The sequence below is a fragment of the Canis lupus genome, chromosome 9 (assembly GCF_011100685.1).
Source record: "Canis lupus familiaris isolate Mischka breed German Shepherd chromosome 9, alternate assembly UU_Cfam_GSD_1.0, whole genome shotgun sequence".
NCBI lineage: Eukaryota > Metazoa > Chordata > Mammalia > Carnivora > Canidae > Canis > Canis lupus.
The window spans coordinates 21,884,224-21,902,429 of record NC_049230.1 but is presented as its reverse complement, the minus strand read 5'-3'; the positions used below and the strand labels follow the sequence as shown (position 1 = coordinate 21,902,429).

The 18,206-nt window shown below is 38.5% G+C and overlaps 1 protein-coding gene across 1 annotated transcript; it reads right to left on the bottom strand.

Moving 5' to 3' along the window:
* Positions 1 to 4,032: 4,032 nt before the first annotated feature.
* KRT25 (keratin 25) lies at positions 4,033 to 11,076 on the bottom strand. Its single transcript, NM_001346065.1, is given in 8 exon segments — positions 4,033 to 4,406; positions 5,233 to 5,300; positions 5,903 to 6,120; positions 6,511 to 6,636; positions 6,720 to 6,881; positions 9,357 to 9,513; positions 9,937 to 10,019; positions 10,522 to 11,076. Coding segments are annotated over 8 exon segments (1,353 nt in total). The 5' UTR covers positions 10,951 to 11,076; the 3' UTR covers positions 4,033 to 4,296.
* Between the last annotated feature and the right edge of the window lie 7,130 nt (positions 11,077 to 18,206).

The following is an 18,206-nucleotide window of genomic DNA, read 5'->3' as shown; positions in this document are numbered from 1 at the left end:
GATATAATGAGCAACTGGGTGTTATATGAGACTGATGAGTCACTGACCCCTACCTCTGAAACCAATAATACATTATATATTAATTAAGAGAATTTAAATTAAAAAAAAACAAAGGAAAAGGGATAAAACCAGGTGTGATATATACTTGTTTATTTTAAAGATTTTTATTTATTTATGCATGAGAGACACAGAGAGAGGCAGAGACATAGGCAGAAGGAGAAGCAGACTCCCTGCAGGGAACCCGATGTGGGACTTGATCTCAGGACCCCAGGATCACAACTTGAGCCAAAGGCAGATGCTCAACCACTGAGCCACCCAGGTGCCCCAACCCGGTGTGATATTTAAAATATTTAGCATCTGATCACTGATGGATCAGACAGAACGAGCACTGGCAGCTGGCGAGTCTGGAGTGGGGTCCTAGAGGCCTCTGCTATGCATCACATATTTAGTGACTGGGTGGTGGGGAGGGACTCATAGAGAGAGGCTTGGGGCCATAGTTGAGGGCAATTAGGAGCTCTCTGGGCAGTAGTACTTAATAGTCCTGTGAAATATTTTGGCATTTTAATGACATGCACCAGCACTGCTATTACTCCTTCCTGTAAATTTGTACAAAATAGAAAAGGTACCTCTCTTGGATGCTCAGCTTGGGGAGTGGAGTGTGGGCTGGACACCCCAGTGTAGGGCAGAACTTGCCGAAGCCCTACCGGCAACCTTTTGTAATAGCAGTCTCAACTGAGGGGGGTGGGGGAGAGTGCCTATTAGAATTCTGTGGGATTGGCATGTTGTTTTCATGTTTATCCCAAAGGGGACATACATTGAACAGAGTTGAGGATCACTGTTTTGTTACACCGGGCAATCATCGTTCTGTGCAGTTTGGCTATGTTACTATAGAATGGTTTCTTGTTACAATACAGATTATGGGTGAATTTTTTGCCTAAATTATTTCAGGAAAACTATTATACAAGCCCCATCCCTCAAACTGATGATCTGCCTCTCTGGGACCCATTTTAATCAGTGCCTTTTGGATATTTACTACCCTAAGTGTGGTACAAGGTAAAATGATCCAAATTTATTTTGGCACTTAACAATATCAATGACTAATTATTTAAATTTCTTTTAGGCCTTAGATACAATTTCGAATTGTTTTGTTCCAGGCCTGAGACATTATTCATTCATTCGGCTCAGAGTTTGGTCCTGTGCTAGATGCTAAAGATTCAGGGAAGATACAAATAGCCTCTGCTCTCAAGACCTTCCTTGCAATCAGACAAATCATGAGTTGGTTGGTAGATAGGCAATTATCCTCACATAGAGTAAGGATATGGACCTAAGTGCCACAGGAGGGGTGTTTTAGGAAGGGCTTCCTCCTGAAGGATGGGTAGGAGTCTTCACAGCCAGGCCACACCTCTACCATTTCTCATGTAACTTACTCCATTCTTCACACAGCAACCAGACTAATTTTCCAGAATCATGGCACTCTGGTCTGATCCTCCCATGGTTTCCCACTGATTTCTGAAAAAGGTCCAGCTTCTTCCACAGCCTCATTTTAACCTCCTTCCTCTTTGCTCACTCTCTCTGCTCACTCTGTTCTGCTCACTCTGCTCTGGCCATGCTTCTGTTTCTAGAACACGCCAACCTTTTTCCTCATAAGGTCTTTGCACTAACTGCCTACAGAGCTTCTCATGACTGGCTTCTTCTCATCCTTTTGGACTGAGGCTCAAATGTTCCACTTGAGGGGGACATCTCCAGTGACCACCCCATGTAAAAGAGCCATCCTGCCCCTGTGTTAATCATGCTTTTTATGTTCTATATTTTATGATGTTTTGGCATCTTAAACAGCTTGCTGCCTAGGGCTAGCCTAGATAGCAAAGTATTTGGCTAGGATAATGCTTTCATATGCAAACCAAACCATCTTGCATCTATACCCTCAACTATCTCCTTATCCCTTTAATATAATTTTTTTTTTCACTGAAGCTATTGACTCTCTGTGTCCAATGCAGACAACTAGTACTTCATCTTGAATGGGAGCTTGGCTCTGGTGAGACATTCTAGGCCCCTCACCCTGGAGGACATAGGGGTGGAGGGCCTTGGTCCTTCCAGTGGACATATTATGCCCCCTTTTTTCAGGGGGGCGAGTCCCCTTTTTCAGGCAAAAGTTGTCACTCTACAAAAACTCACCACTGGAACACTTTTGTATGGTGATGAGTGTTCTGAAGGAGATAAGACAGCGTGATATATTAGGGACTTTTGCTGGAATGGTCAGAAATAGCTCTTCTAATAAGAATGATAAAAAGGAACCAGCTGTAGGGAAATCCGGGGAAAGTGCATTTCAGGCAGAGGGAACAGTTAACCCAAAGGCTCTGAGGCAGGATGAACTTGCATTTAAGGAATAAAAGAAAAGGCAGTATGCTTAGAACTGAGGGTGAGGTTCGTAGTACAAGATATGAGTAGAGGGATAAGCTGGGCCAGGTCATAGAGGTCACATACTTAAACATTAAACATTGTGTTTGGAGCACCTGGGGGTTCTGTTGGTTGAGCATATGACTCATGATTTCAGCTCAGATCATGATCTCAAGGTTGTGAGATTGAGTCCCACGTTGGGCTCTGTGCTAGGTATGGAGTCTGCTTAAGATTCTATCTCTCCCTCTCCCTCTGCCCCACCAAAGCCCGCCCCACCCCAGCTTGCACATGCACTCTTTCTCTCTAAAAACCAACAACAAAAAATTAAACATTGTGAGTTTTTTTTAAAAAAGTCATTTTTATTGAGGTGCAATCAGTAATAACCAACTCTCAGAGAAGGAGGGAGTCCTGATTTATAGTGTTAGCCAATTTCTCTCATATAAATGCATTCTCCATGGTTGATTTCAAGCTATCAAGTGACATCACCAAATGGGGGGTTGGGAAAAGATGTACAGAATTGGTTCTTGTGAGATAGAGAAATAGCTTCCAGACACTACTGGGTGTAATTTACAGAAGTTTTAAAATTCATCCTTTTTATATGTACAGGGCTATAAATGTTGGCAAATGTATAAAAATGTGTAAGTTTTAAGAATTTACATTCGGCAGTATCCCTTTAATGGGGTAGGATTTGATGATAGGTGGGAAAGGCGGTATAAATTCCTTCAGCATTTGGGTAATTACAAGATATTTTTTCTAAGTGGAATTTTCTCTATGACTATAATGTTTTATTTCACATAATCTGGTGGAGGATATTGTTAGGTGTTTTGACTATAGTGGCCTCTGGTTAAGATTCATTAGAAGAAGATAATAAAAGTAATTCAAGGATAATTCTACTGTCTTTCAAGGATCCTAGTATCTTTTCTGCTTAATTTTCAGATGAAGCCTGAGACCAAATTTTCACGGATGGATCACAATATAGAGAGTCCACCCGTAGAAGACTGAGAGTCAACAAAGTATCTAGGGGCAATATTTGATCTGAGAAAATTATGTTTTCAGTTCATCTGATTTATTTCCCTTTAGTGGAGATGAATCCATTGGTCAAGAGAGTTATAAGCATCAAGCATACTTTGTAATACAAATGAATAGAACTTGAATTCTAAACCAGAACTTTTGCTTAACCTCTTGTACTTGGAATATTGTTTAAATACATATTAAAAAAGGAAATGAGATTTGAAAATTCATCATTATAAATATCGAATATTAAAAACTGAGTAAGCATTTATTGAATGCTTGCTCCATAAGTGCATGATCCAATAATTTATTTGTTTAACCTTTACAATAACCACTTGAGATAAGTAGTATTATTATTTTACAGATGAACCTGAAATGTATACATCAAAGCTATTATGAAAGAGAAGAGGCTTGGGGATTAAGGCAGATTGGGGATTTAAGTGGAAGTATTTTATTCCTTCTGAGTTTATCTTATTTTGAATTATTGGGAAAGCCTCATGAAAATCTAGAGGGGAAGCCTGTCAACTTTTTGTAAAACATTTCATATAAATTCAAAGCTGTTAGGTGTTCATACCTCTGTACCACAGACACAAGCGTTTTAAAGACAAGGCAAACCATAGGTGGTAACTTGCTAAAGGAAGAAGGTTTATTGAATACAAAGAATTGACAACATTTTCTGTAGGGCAGTCAAGTGAGTCATCATATTTGTATGTGACATTCTTTCAGACGAATGGGGAAATACCACTATTGATTGCCCAGACGGTGCTTATATTTCAGTAACAGAAAGAAAATAAGATAGGCATTTTTCTTAGGCTTGCTCATTTTTCCAGACATAATGCTCTCTCTTCTTTGAGAGTATCTGGCAAATGCTCCCTCTTGTGTCTTAAATTAATTGTTTTGAGATTTCTCTTCCAGGGAGTGGAGCCTAGTAGTAAGTATTTTGCTTCGTTGGTCTACCTCCTCCAGAACTTTCTTAACCACTATGGCTTTGGCCAGATCTAAAAATTAAAATTTAAAAGGAGATTTTAGAGAGTTGAAAAAGGATAAATAAGATCAGGATAGCTAAAATGTGGAAGCAGCCCAAGTGTCTACCAAAGGATGAATAGATAAACAAAATATGGTATATATGCACAATGGAATATTATTCAGCCTTCAAAAGAAAAATATTCTGACACATACTATGACATGGATGAATCTTGAAGACATTATGCTAAGTGAAATAAGCACAAAAAGACAAATATTGTATGATTTCAGTTATATGAGGGACCTAGAGTAGTCAAATACTTAGAGAGAGAAAGAAGAATGGTGGTTGCCAGGGATTGGGAGGAGGAAGAAATGGGGAGCTATTGTTTACTAGTTATAGGGCAAGATGAAAAGAGTTATAGAGATGGATAGTGTTGCTGGTTGTACCACAATATAAATGTACTTAATGCCACTGAACTGTCCCCTTAAAATGGCTAAGACAGTAAAGTTTATGTTCTGTGTATTTTACCACAATGAAAAAATAGAAAAAAAAAAGGTTGAATAAGAAATTATATCAGTTAAAAGAATAATAGGATTTTTAATAGGATGGACTATGCAGTAAGCACAAATAGATGAACTTTTGGTGAATTTTGCTTTCTTGGTTGGTTAAAAGCATGGTGACATATTACTTTGTTTAAATTAACACATATCACTAAAGTTAGACACCCAGCACATGCTGATATATGTACTATAAACCTTTATCATATCTACTCTTACTAAGCCCTGGGAATATAAAAACAACCAAGCTGGACATTACAAATGAAACAGCACAGCATAAAAACAGAATTTCATTTTAATTACCTTTGACTTGATTTCCCACGTTTCCAGATCCATAATCTTTAGACTTGTAACCTCCAGACTTGCAAGCCCTGTGAACACACATATTGTTGGAAACTCACAAAAGAGAGTGATTTAGAGAGAACCTCTTCTTCCTTTCTTTTTTTTTTAAGATTGTCTTTATTTTAGAAAGAGTGAGTGAGTGAGGGGGTGGGGGGAGCAGAGTGAGAGGGAGGGAGAGAATCTCAAGCAGGCTCCACGCTCAGCACAAAGCCCCATGTGGGGCTTGATCCCATGGCCCTGAGATCATGACTTGAGCTGAAATCAAGGGTTGGACACCCAACAAATTGAATCATCCAGGAGCCCCTAGACAGAACCCTTTCTATTCTAACTTTGCTCTTGCATTTTCTTTAGCTGTTTGGTGAGGACAGTTGCAGTGGGTTATACAGCTGGAACTATTCTGCTTTAGTATCAAGAGGTGATATTTTTAATTGTCATACCTTTCATACAGGGCTTGTCCCATTTTGGTTTTGTAAGATGTTGATAATTTGTATCTTGGTGGTCATGTGTTAGGTTTAACATTGAGCATTCATGATTATAAATGCAGTCATGTCAGTTTATGGTCACTTTCCAGGGATCTAAGCATCAAGTGGATTCACTACAGGACATCTTCCCTGTAAATTATTTTACCTACCCATCATCTCCACCGATGAGGAGGCAGTAGGTCTCAATTTCCTTTTCCAGGTGGACCTTGATGTCGAGCAGCTGCTCATACTCCAGCTTCTGGCCCTCCGTCTCGGTTCTGACCTGGTGCAGCTGCTCCTCCAGGGCCCCGATCTGAGCCTGGATTTGGGCAAGCTGTGTGCAGTAGTTGCCTTCGGTCTCAGTCAGGGAGCACTCCAGGGAGTGTTTCTGTCAGGAAACAAGAAAAAAACCTGAGATGCATACCCCCTGAGATGCATACCCCCTGAGATGGGTATGCAGAAATTTGCTCTGATAGATGACTTTCTTCTCTTGTTAATTTTGTCTACAATTGTGTTTGATTTTACATAGTTAATAAGACTCTGACATTCTCGAAAAGGAGCACATCTCTCTTTTTGGTAGAATGAGCTAGAGATGTTAGTGTTGCTGTTTTAGCTGTTCTATGTAAAATCCTATTCTTGTGTTCTAGGTTAATTACATAAACAGACATGGAGATATATAGATATATATATTTTTTACCATGGTTAAGGGCTTTAAAACCAAATGGCACATATTTAAAATGATACCCCAGGAGATGGTGAGAATTTGTCCTTTTCATACCGTGGCTAAGAGAGATTGAAGTTCAATTTCCAGTGTTTGGAGGTTGCGCTTCATTTCCGTCAATTCATTCCTAGCTGAGGTCGTGGCCCCGACGTCCTCAGAGATCTGCTGTTGCAGCGAAGCGCTCTGAAACAGTAGAAGGGAGGGAACAAATCTTAGTTTTGTGACCCTCACAAATCCAAAGGGATCTTTTTTGGGGCAAGACTCACCTTCTCGTTGAACCAGGCCTCGGCGTCCCTGCGGTTCTGCTCAGCCAGGGCTTCGTACTCGGCCCGCATGTTGTTCAGCAGGACGGTGAGGTCCACCCCGGGCGCCGCGTTCATCTCCACGTTCACGTTCCCTCCCGCCGCGCACTGCAGAACCTGCATTTCCTAGAGGCAGAAAACTGTGCAGCTCAGAAATGCGGGGAATATTGTAGAAAGCCTAGAGGGTTAGCTTTGAAAGGGTTTTTGTAGTTCATCTGGCTTCACCTCCTGGGCTGGGCAGTGACCCTCCTCTACTTTTTATGTTTCCCATCTCACGAAGGAGCCTGCTTCATAAGGAGAGAGTTTTTAAATTGCTCCGGAGCTCTTCCAAATGGTGAACCAAAGTCTTGCTTTTTATTTTATTTTTAAGATTTCATTTATTTATTCATAAGAGACACACAGAGAGAGGCGGAGACATAGGCAGAGGGAGAAGCAGGCTCCTTGTAGGGAGCCTGATGTGGGACTCGATCCCAGGACCTGGGGATCACAACCTGAGCCAAAGGCAGATGCTCAACCACTGAGCCACCCTCGTGCCCCAAGTCCTGCTTTTTATAACTCCAATTCGTGGGTTTTAGTTCTGTTGCACAGAAAGTCTTAATTCCTTTTTCAAATGAAAATTCTTAAGATATTTAAAATTAGAGGGCTGCCTAGGTGGCTCAGGTGGTTGAAGTCTGCCTTTGGCTCAGGATCTCCAGGTCCTGGCATCAAGCCCCACATCTGGCTAACAATTGAGCAGGGAGTCTGTTTTTCCCTCTCCTTTTGCTTTTCCCCATGCTTGTGCTGTCTCTCTCTCAAATGAATAAATAAAAAGTCTTTAAAAAGGTATTTAAAATGAATTAGCCATCATCTCTTGCTCTACTCATTTACAGGTGAAACGTCTCCACCTTGGTGGACTGATCTTCATTCCACTTAGTGAGCAGCTTTGATGTGTTCTTGACTCAGCAAGATGTTGAACACAGCATGGACAGGGTGGAGGGGCTGAGTCTGAGTAATTCTGAACAATTGGAATAATTATAAATATTTATGTTTATTTATTTGTTTAGACTTATAAATATATTCATTTATAATTAATAAAGGAAGCACACATCCTCCTCTAAAGAATCCTAACTGCTTAAGAACTTATTAAGCTTACACAGGGATATTACAGTGTTATAATGGTTCTACCTTGAAGTGGCTGGGTGAACTTGAGAAAGTTGCTTAACATCTTTAAATCTCATATTCTTATCTGAAAGTAGAGGATAAAAATCCTTGTCTAGTTGTTGAAAAGTGTGAAAGAACGATTAGTAAAATGACCAACAGTATACCTGGTGTATACATGCTAAATAAATGTTAATTATTATGATCATTGTCATCATAGTAGGAGTTGGAATATCAGTTTTGCAGTCAAAGTCCACCTGTTATTACATCTGCAGTGTGTGCTCTTGGGAGGTACAAGGTTGAGGTTGGCAGACATCGCCACTAAGACTGAGTATACTGAAATCATTTGGTTCAACTTATGTCTCTACTGCAGAAATTCTCCTCCCCACCCATGTCCTGGATTTGGATTGGTCCTTATGATGATTAATAATGAGATTTCCTTTCCCTCTTGCCCCAAGTCCCTTAGGTGATTCTAGCATTCTTTCCTCCCTGGTGGTCCCAAATCTTCTCTAGTACCAGATGTGGTTTTTACTTCCAAGGATTTAGTGAACATTCCCCTAGTTCAAGCAGAAAAAGACAAAAGAGAAGCATTTGGGTTTGTCTGTAACTGAGGCATTAAAAAAAATCGATGGCATTCAATTTGTCAAAAATTTGTTGAGTGACAACAATGGGCTATACCCATGCTTGAACCCATATATTGTTCTTAACTCAGTTATTTTTACAAGACAGGCTCATGGCTAATCAAGTAGCATTTTTAGCCTAACCTCCTGCTCTAAGTATTTGGCTTGATTATAGAAGCCTTTTGGCTGTTTAAAAATAGTAAATTATTTTCAAAGAATAGAGATCCCCATCCCCCCTGGAAGACAGTGGTTCTAAAAGCGATCCCAAAGAAGTGGCTATATGATTTTTTATCTAGTTTCCAACAGTGACTGCTTTGAAGTATACTCTTTATTTGGAAGAAAGGACTTTGATACAATTTATTTTCAGTCTCACTATTTTTATAGACACACTTATTAAGAATATACCTTAATATTAAATGTATATATTTAATGTGTATACAAAGTAAATGTTTAAGTGTTTAAAGTCTGCCACTAATATATAGAAGTTTAGATCTAGTTTTCTTAGGATATCCTTTCAGTATATTTATTTTATGTAATTAGATGTAATCTCTTACCTGTCCAATTTTAATTTAGCTATGATTACCTAGCCAAACACTACTCTTGTAATGCTGATTAATCTGGAAAACAGGATTCTTTTTTTTTTCTTTTCCCATGGGAAACTTGGTGAGAGAACTAGGGTGAATCTGTACAAACACTGCCATTTTTCAAGACAACTCATGCCTCATGCCTCTCTGACAATGGTTTGATCACTACCCATTTCTTATTTAAAAGTCAAGCGCATTATCTTCTCCCAGATGGATGGTGTCTGCAGAGGGATAGCAAAATGCACATAGGCAGTTCTTACCTCCTTATGGTTCTTTTTCAGGTAAGTCATCTCCTCACTGAGGGTTTCATACTGAATCTCCAGGTCTGTTCTGCACAAGGTGATTTCATCCAGAACTCTGCGTAGCCCATTGACATCACTCTCCACACTCTGGTGAAGAGCCAGCTCATTTTCATACCTTAAGGAATATTAATGATTTTCTAGCATGTCATATAGTGGGAGAAATAGTCACCAATTGATGATCAAGTGCTAGAATCCTGGAGTTTTGAAGTGGCAGATTTGGCCACAAGAGACATTTTCAAAGTATATTGCATAATAATGGTTATTTTCTTTAATTTGAGGGATTTCTTTGGTAGAAAATGAACTAGAGGATTGGACATTGCTTTTATAGCAGTTCATAATTTATATTTCATAGCCAAAATATAAAAAAGTAGTAATATTCAGTTTATTTTATTTCACATTCTGCTTGTTTTAAATCCAAGTGTTTTACCAGTGTTGAAATAAAAGTTGGTAATATTTAATGGAAGTCTCAAAAAATTAATTAAATTTAATGCTTTGTGTTAATTCCCAGGTATCTTTTTCACTCTTTGAGCCTACTTACTTGAGTCTGAAATCATCCGCTGTCAGCCTGGCGTTATCAATCTGCAGAACAGCATTAGCATTGCTGGTGGTGGAAGCAATGATCTGGAAATGGGGAATTTGACTTTTAAAGGGCAATTTATCACAACCATAAAACAAAAGTTCTTTTTAAGATTAGGGAATGGGAATAATAAAAAATAATATAGTTACTAAGATAGTGACATTTTTATCATGAGGTTCACCAGCTGAATCTACTGAATGCTTATTTCCAATGCTAAATTGAAATTCCCTTTAAGAAATTACACAAGGTAGGAGTGCCTGGATGGTTCAGTTGGTTAAATATCTGCCTTCTCCTCAGGTCGAGATCCCTGGGACCTGGAATCAAGCCCCGGGTCAGACTCCCTGCTCAGCAGAGTCTGCTTTTCCTTCTCCCTCTTCCCCTCACTCTGCTCAAGCTCTATCACTCACTCTCTCAAATAAATAAAAATCTTTTAAAAAAAGATATCACATATAATGATGAGAAATGTTTTTAGTATTCAGTGAAGAAAGGAAAAGAATGTTTAGAAATAAAAGTATGTAAAAATAATCATGAGGTGTAATTTCTTACCTGATTTTTAAGATCATCAATTATCGGGAAATATCTACTATAGTCGTGGTCAAGACCACGGCAAGAACCAGGCCCAAATTTCTCATACCAGCCCTTGATCTTCTGCTCCAGGTCAGCATTGGCCTCCTCCAGAGCACGCACATTCTCCAGGTAGGAGGCCAGCCGGTCATTGAGGTTCTGCATGGTCACCTTCTCGTTGCCCGAAAGGAGACCCCCCTCATTCAGTGTAAAGCCAGCACAGAGATTGCTTCCCCCTACATTTCCTCCTGATGAGCTGCTCCCGAAGGTACAAGAGAAACTACTTCCAATTCCAGGCATGCTGCAAGTATTGCCAGCTCCAAAGCCGGCTGTCCCGCCAGAAAGCCTGAGGGATCCTGCAGTAGGACGGGGGCAGGACCTCCTGGATCCACCGGAAAGTCGAAGAGACATGGTATCAGGGCAAACGCGTTGCACAGCTGTCTTGGAGAGAGCCAGAATGGAGTGCCTCCTCGTCTCCACTGCTTTGTTTGCCTTTTTATAGATAATTCTCAAGTGTGTTCTAGATGAAATTCTGCCTACATAAAGTAAAACATGGCTTGCCAGCCTCAGCAAGTCAGTGTAATTGGATGATTTTTCCTAATTAGTAACTAACTTAGCTGGGCTCCTTTCTGTAGGAGGGCAGTTGCCCTCAGGTTGGTGGTTATCTGAGAAATGGGTCTGGGTGGAGCAATGTGTTTCCTTGATACATTTTTAAATTGCGAGTGAGTCATTTTTCACTTATGTCCTTAGAAGATAAGACTCATCAGTCCAGCACACAGTAAAAATCTGGCTTCATGGTTTGGGGCTATTATGCTAATAGATATTGACGTTTCTGAGACTTTTTCTACTTTTTTTTTTTTTCCACAGTTCTTTCCACATAAGTAGAGAACAGACTTGTAACTGTTATTCCCCTAAATGGTCCTTCCAATCACTGGTTTCCCCCTCCTTCTTGGCACTGTTTCTAATGGGAAGTTAACTTCCATTTTGGCTGACATGCATCATCTTCTGTTGACACTTACTTAGGTTTGGGGATAGTTGTCTTCTCTTATCCATTTTGCAATTAGGAACACACCCCTAATTGCTGTTATGTGTTGTGGGACTTCGGAAGGACATTAACATATTTCCTGACCCTGCAAAACCTGAGGCAAACCTGGCAGGAAATATTTCCTCTTTTTATTTTATTGTGGTTTAGTTTAGGTCAAAGTTATCAGTAGACTATTTACTGGGTGTGGATTCCCATATATTTATTGAAAACCCTGAATATTTTGGAAATTTTTGAGACATCTGGAATTTGACTTGTGGACAGAATTTCTCTGAATGCTTATTATGGGTGTGAGGCTGTTACAGAGTCATTCGTTCCTTCATTTAACAAATACTTATTTAAAACCTGTTATGCGCCAGTCACTGTTCTGGGCACTTGGGATAAGTGGAATCATACATTATTTATCTTTTGATGACTGGCTTATTTCCTTTTTTTTTTTTAAGATTTTATTTATTTATTCAGAGACACAGAGAGAAAGAGAGGCAGAGACACAGGCAGAGGGAGAAGCACGCTCCTCGCAGGGAGCCCGATGTGGGACTCGATCCCAGGTCTCCAGGGTTGTGCCCTGGTTTAGCAGTGCTAAACCACTAAGCCACTGGGCTGCCCATGGCTTATTTCCTTTAGCAAAATGTCTTCAAGTTTCAACCATATTGTAGCATGTGTCGGAATTTCTTTTCTTTATCAGACTAAATAATTTTCCATTACCTGTATATACCATATTTGGTTTATCCACTCATTAGTTGATAGACATTAGGGTTGAGTTCACCTATTGGGTGTTGTGAATAATGCTACTACAAACATGGATGTACAAATATCTGTCTTCAAACTGTGGAAGGAGCCTCGGTGTCCATTGAAAGGTGAATGAATAAAGAAGATGCGGTTTATGTATACAATGGAATATTACTCAGCCATTAGAAATGACAAATACCCACCATTTGCTTCAACGTGGATGGACCTGGAGGGTATTCTGCTGAGTGAAATAAGTCAATCAGGAGAAGGACAAACATTATATGGTCTCATTCATTTGGGGAATATAAAAAATAGTGAAAGGGAATAGCAGGGAAGGGAGAAGAAATGGGTAGGAAATATCAGAAAGGGAGACAGAACATAAAAACTCCTAACTCTGGGAAACGAACTAGGGGTGGTGGAAGGGGAGGAGGGTGGGGGGTGGGGGTGAATGGGTGACGGGCACTGAGGGGGGCACTTGACGGGATGAGCACTGGGTGTTATTCTGTATGTTGGCAAATTGAACACCAATATAAAATAAATTTATTTTTTAAAAAAACAAATATCTGTCTGAATCCCTGCTTTCATTTCTCATGGGAATATACCCCATGGTGGAATTACTAGATCATATGGTGATTCTATTTTTAATTTTTTGAGGAATTGCCATACTGCTTTCCATATTAACTCACTATTTTACATTGCTATCACTAGTACACAAGGGTTCCAATTTCTCCACATCATCACCAACCTTTGTTCTTTTCTCTTTATTTCTTTTCTTGATAGTGGCCATCCTAATGTATATCAGGTGGTATCTAATGATAGTTTCGATTTGCATTTCCTTAATGATTCATGACGTTGAGCATCTTTTCATGTACTTGTTGGCCACTGGAGTATCTTACCTAGGGAAATGTCCATTCAGATCCTATGCCCATTTTTAAATTCATGTTGTTTGTTTTTTGTTGTTGTTGAGTTGTAGGAGTTTGTTATATATTCTGGATATTAACCCGTTATAATTTCATTGTTAAATAGGTTGAATTTATCACTCTTTTTTATTTTTGGATTGTGATTCTTTTTTTTTGGGGGGGGGGTCTGAAATAATTCTATTTTAGCACATTTTATTTTATTTTTTACATTTTTAAAAATTTAAGTTAAATTCATGATTCTTTTATCTAAGAAATGACTAATTCTCCAAGGTCATACAAATATTTTCCTATATTGTTTTCTAAACATTTACTCATTTTGCATTTCCCATGTAAGGCTTTGGTAGTTTGGAATCATTTTTAAGTATTCTTGTTTTTATTCTTTTTTTTCTTGTTTTTATTGTTTGATATAGAATCAAGTTTCTTTTTTTAAAAAAATATGGATAATGATTACTTCAGCATATTTACCAAATGGTACCATCCTTTCCCTGCAATGCCATGTTGTCATAAAGAAAGTGTCCAATGCCTCCTCAATAAAATCTTCATATAGGTGAGGGTTCAGTTGGTACTATTTTTCTATTTGTGTCAGAACCATGACATTTTAGTCACAATTGCTCCAAAATATAACATGATATTTGGTAAGGCAAGAACACCAACTCCACACCATCAAGTCAATGTTAAGTCAAATATTCTTTCTCCATTCCTCTTTTATATAAATTTTAAAATCAGCTTTTTTTTTTTTGAGGGCATTGTTTTTTTAAAAATTTAATTCAGTTAATTAACATACAGTGTGTTATTAGTTTCAGAGGTAGAGTTTCAGGATTCATCAGCCTTATATAACACCCAGTACTCATTACATCAGGTGCCCTCCCTAATGCCCATCACTCAGTTATCCCATTCCCCAACCCCCCCTCCCCACCAGGAACCCTCAGTTTGTTTCCTATGATTAAGAGTCTCTTATGGTTTGTCTTCCTCTCTGATTTTGTCTTGTTTTACTTTTTCCTGGGTTTGTTTCTTTTAGTAACCAGAATCACACTGTATGTTTTGTTCTTTGATGTGCTTGTTGGAGATGTTCTCAGCCTAGCACACTCCTTTTATCCATTATATATTCCACAGAATTTGTGTCACTATTTGGGTTGCTTCATTCTGCTATTATAATTATGCCCACTTTTGTGCACAAACTTGAGCACAGGGGCTGGGATTTGAGGGGAAGAGTGTCAGTTTGAATCCTTGTTGATCTGAGGTGAAGATGTGTTGACTTGGCAGTGAGTAGGTGTCTGGCAGTGCATGATAATTCTGGCAAAAGAGGGCTGAACTGTGGATTTGGGACCAACAGGCCAATGACATTGTGTGTGATGGGGATTTGGCTGATTTTGCTCCTCGTCATGAATTCCTTTAACTTTTGTTTTTCTAGGAAACTCAATCTCTCCTTCTACTCTGAATGAAAATCTTGCTGGATAGAGTATTCTTAGCTGCAGATTTTTTCCTTTTAGCACTTTGAATATATCATGCCACTCTTTTCTGGCCTGCAAAGTTTCTGCTGAAAAATCCACTGATAGCCTTATGGGGTTTCTTTTGTATGGAATGCTTTCCTTTCTCTTGCTGATTTTAAAATTCTCTCTTTATCATTGCTTTGGCTATCTTATTTACTTTGTGTCTTGGTGCAGACCTTTTTGGATTGGTTTTCTTGGGGGTTTTCTGTATTTCCTGGATCTGGATTTCTCTTTCAGAAAGATTCAGGAAGTTTTCAACTATTATTGCTTCAAATAAATCTTCTGCCCCCTTTTCTCTCTCTTCTCAACAAATGTCATGGAGAAAAATAAAATCAGCTTTTTATATACAATAAGATCCTAAGATTTGCCTTAAATCTAGAAAGATATTTGAGGAAAATTGACATCCCTATGATGTTGCGTATGTCTAGCCAAAAGATTGAGTATTATTTCCATTTATTGAGATCTTCCTTAATGTTCTTCAGTAGAAAGTTATGTTTCCATATGTGCTTTCATATCATTTTCTAGCATAATTTCCAGTTGTTTATCTGATATTGTTGTTAAAGATATCTTTTAGAAATCACATTTTCTAGATAAACTTTACTACATAAGAAATACAATTGATATTTGCATAGTGATTCTGGTCACTTTTGCTACATTTTATTCTTTTCACCCCAGTTTTTGTTTTTTTCCAGATTTATTGAAGCATACTGAACAAAGAAAATTGTAATGTATTTAAACTGTACAATGTGATGATTTGATATGTGTATACACTGTAAAATGATTCTCATAATCAAGTTATTATCACATTCACCACTTCACACAGCTACCTTTGTGTGTGTGAGAGAGAGAGAGAAAGAGAGAGAGAGAGAGAGAACTGGTAAGATCTACTCTCAGCAAATTTCAAGAATGCAATACAGTATAATTAACTTTAGTCACCACGCTACATGTTAGATCCTCAGAACTTATTCATCTTATAACTAAAAGTTTGTACCCTCTTGCCATCCTATCCCATATTCCTACCTTCCAGTCCCTGGTAACCACAATTCTGTTCTGCATGAAAACATACATCTAAGAGTATAAAGTAAAACATTAAAGTCCTTCCTCACTTTTGTCCTCCCTCTTCTTCCAGGTGACTACTTGACTCTTCCAGATGTTTTCACCCTTCCAAATGGTTTTCTATGCATTTGCACACATATATAGCAGGTAAATACACAAATGCCATACGTGAATCATCTGTGTTATATGCACTGTTCTGTAACTTTGTTTACCTTACATAATACGCCACAGAGCACAAATAGGTGCCTAATGTTGCAGAAGCTGTTGGTTGACCCCCAGTTTTTAACTGGGCAATGGCTGCCCACAATAAAGACTACTTTCTCCAGCATTCTTTGCAGCTAGCTGTGGCTATGTCCTTAAGCTAACCAATGTGATGGAAGTGGGAGAATATGTGGCATGTTCTAGAGACTTTAAGAAGTTGACACAAGTCTTTGTCCCATCTTCTCACCTTCCTTTATCCTGCCAGCATGGGTGTGATGGCTGAATTGGATGGTTGAAGCTTCATCTTGGACCATGCACCAGGGCCACATCCTGGCTCTGGTAGAGTGGGAAACTGCAAACATCTTGGGTTTCTGATGATGTTCTGGTGCAAAGATGTCATCCTAGCCCTGAATGCTCTATCTCTGGAGTTTTATGTGTGAAAGAAATAAACTTCTAACAGTGTAAAGTCCTGTTACTTCTGTTACTATTACTCAGAGCAAAATCTAATATTAAGTAATTTGTTTAACCACTAGCTTATTAAAGGACCTTCAGATTGTTTTCAGCTTATTGCTATTATTGATAAGGCTGAACTTACATTTTTCTTTAGGATAGATTCCTTAAAATGTTTTTGCCAGTTCTTTTTGGTCAAATTTATTAATTCATCCTTTTTAGCATACAGTTCTATAAGTTTTGACAAATGCATGGTCATGTAGCCACTACCACAGTCAAGATATAGAACAGTTCCCTTACCCCCTCCCTAAATTCTTCTGTATCCCTTTGTAGTCAACCTCTGCCCATAGCCCCAGCTCTAGGCAACATTGATTGCTTTTCTTGCCCATTTATCCTTTGTGTCTGACTTCTTTACTTAGCACTAATACAGTTGAATGCATTCATGCTGCTGAGTGTATTAAAAGTTTGTTAATTTTTATTGGACAGTTTTCCCTTTTTATTTTTGATATACCACAGTTTGCTTATCCATTTACTAGGTGAAGGACATGAGTTGTTTCCAGTTTATGATGAATATGAATAAAGCCGCTATAAATATTCACATAGAGGCTTTTTAAAATGTGAATGTAAGTTTGATTTTATTTAATATGAGGGAGTGGGATTGCTGGGTCATATATACAGATGTATGTTTAATATTTATTTATTTATTTATTTATTTATTTATTTATTTATTTATTTATTTATTTTTTCATGAGAGACACACAGAGAGAGAAAGAGAGAGGCAGAGACACAGGCAGAGGGAGAAGCAGGCTCCATGCAGGGAGCCCCATGTGGGACTCGATCCCATCTCCAGGATCACACCCTGGGCCAAAGGCAGATGCTCAACCACTGAGCCACCCAGGGATCCCAGGTGTATGTTTAATATTATAGGAAACTGGGGCAAAATGTTTTCCAAAGTGGTTGTACCATTTTGTATTTTCATCAACAATGAATGAGAGTCCTAGCTGCTCCTTATCCTTACCAGCACTTAGTATTGCCAGCTTTAAAAATATATTTTTTTTGTGTATTCTAATAGATGCGTGGTGGTATCTTGCTGTGGTTTAAATTTTCATTTCCTTAATAACTCATAATGGTGAACATCTTTTCATATGCTTATTTGCCATTCATATCTCTCCCTTGGTGAGACAGCTGTTCAGTTCTTTTGCCTGTTTATGTATCAGATTTGTTTTCTTACTATTTTTAAAGATTATATTTATTTATTCATGTGAGAGACACAGAAGGAGAGATGCAGAGACCTAGGCAGAGGGAGAAGCAGGCTCTATGCAGGGAGCCCGATGTAGGACTCAATCCGGGACCCCAGGATCACACCCTGAGCTGAAGACAGTTGCTCAACTGCTGAGCCACCAGGCATCCCTGCTTTCTTACTATTGAGTTGTGAATATTCTTTATATATTCTAGTTGCAGTACTTTATCAAATAGATAACTTTCAGGCATTTTCTCTAATCCATGTCTTGTCTTTTCATTTTCTTAAATAATGTCTCTCAAAGAGCACACCTTTTTAATTTTGATGGTGTCCAAATGAATATTTTTCTTTGAAATCATGCTTTGGATGTCATGTCTAATGAATTTATGCCTAAACCAGAGTTATAAAGATTTTTCTTCTATAATTAAAAAAATGTTTTGAAATATTTATAGACTTACAGTAAAGTCCAAAAGTCTATGAAGAAATATTCAGGGAGGTTCTGTACACCTTTCACCCAGGCTCCCCAATATTTTTTTAAA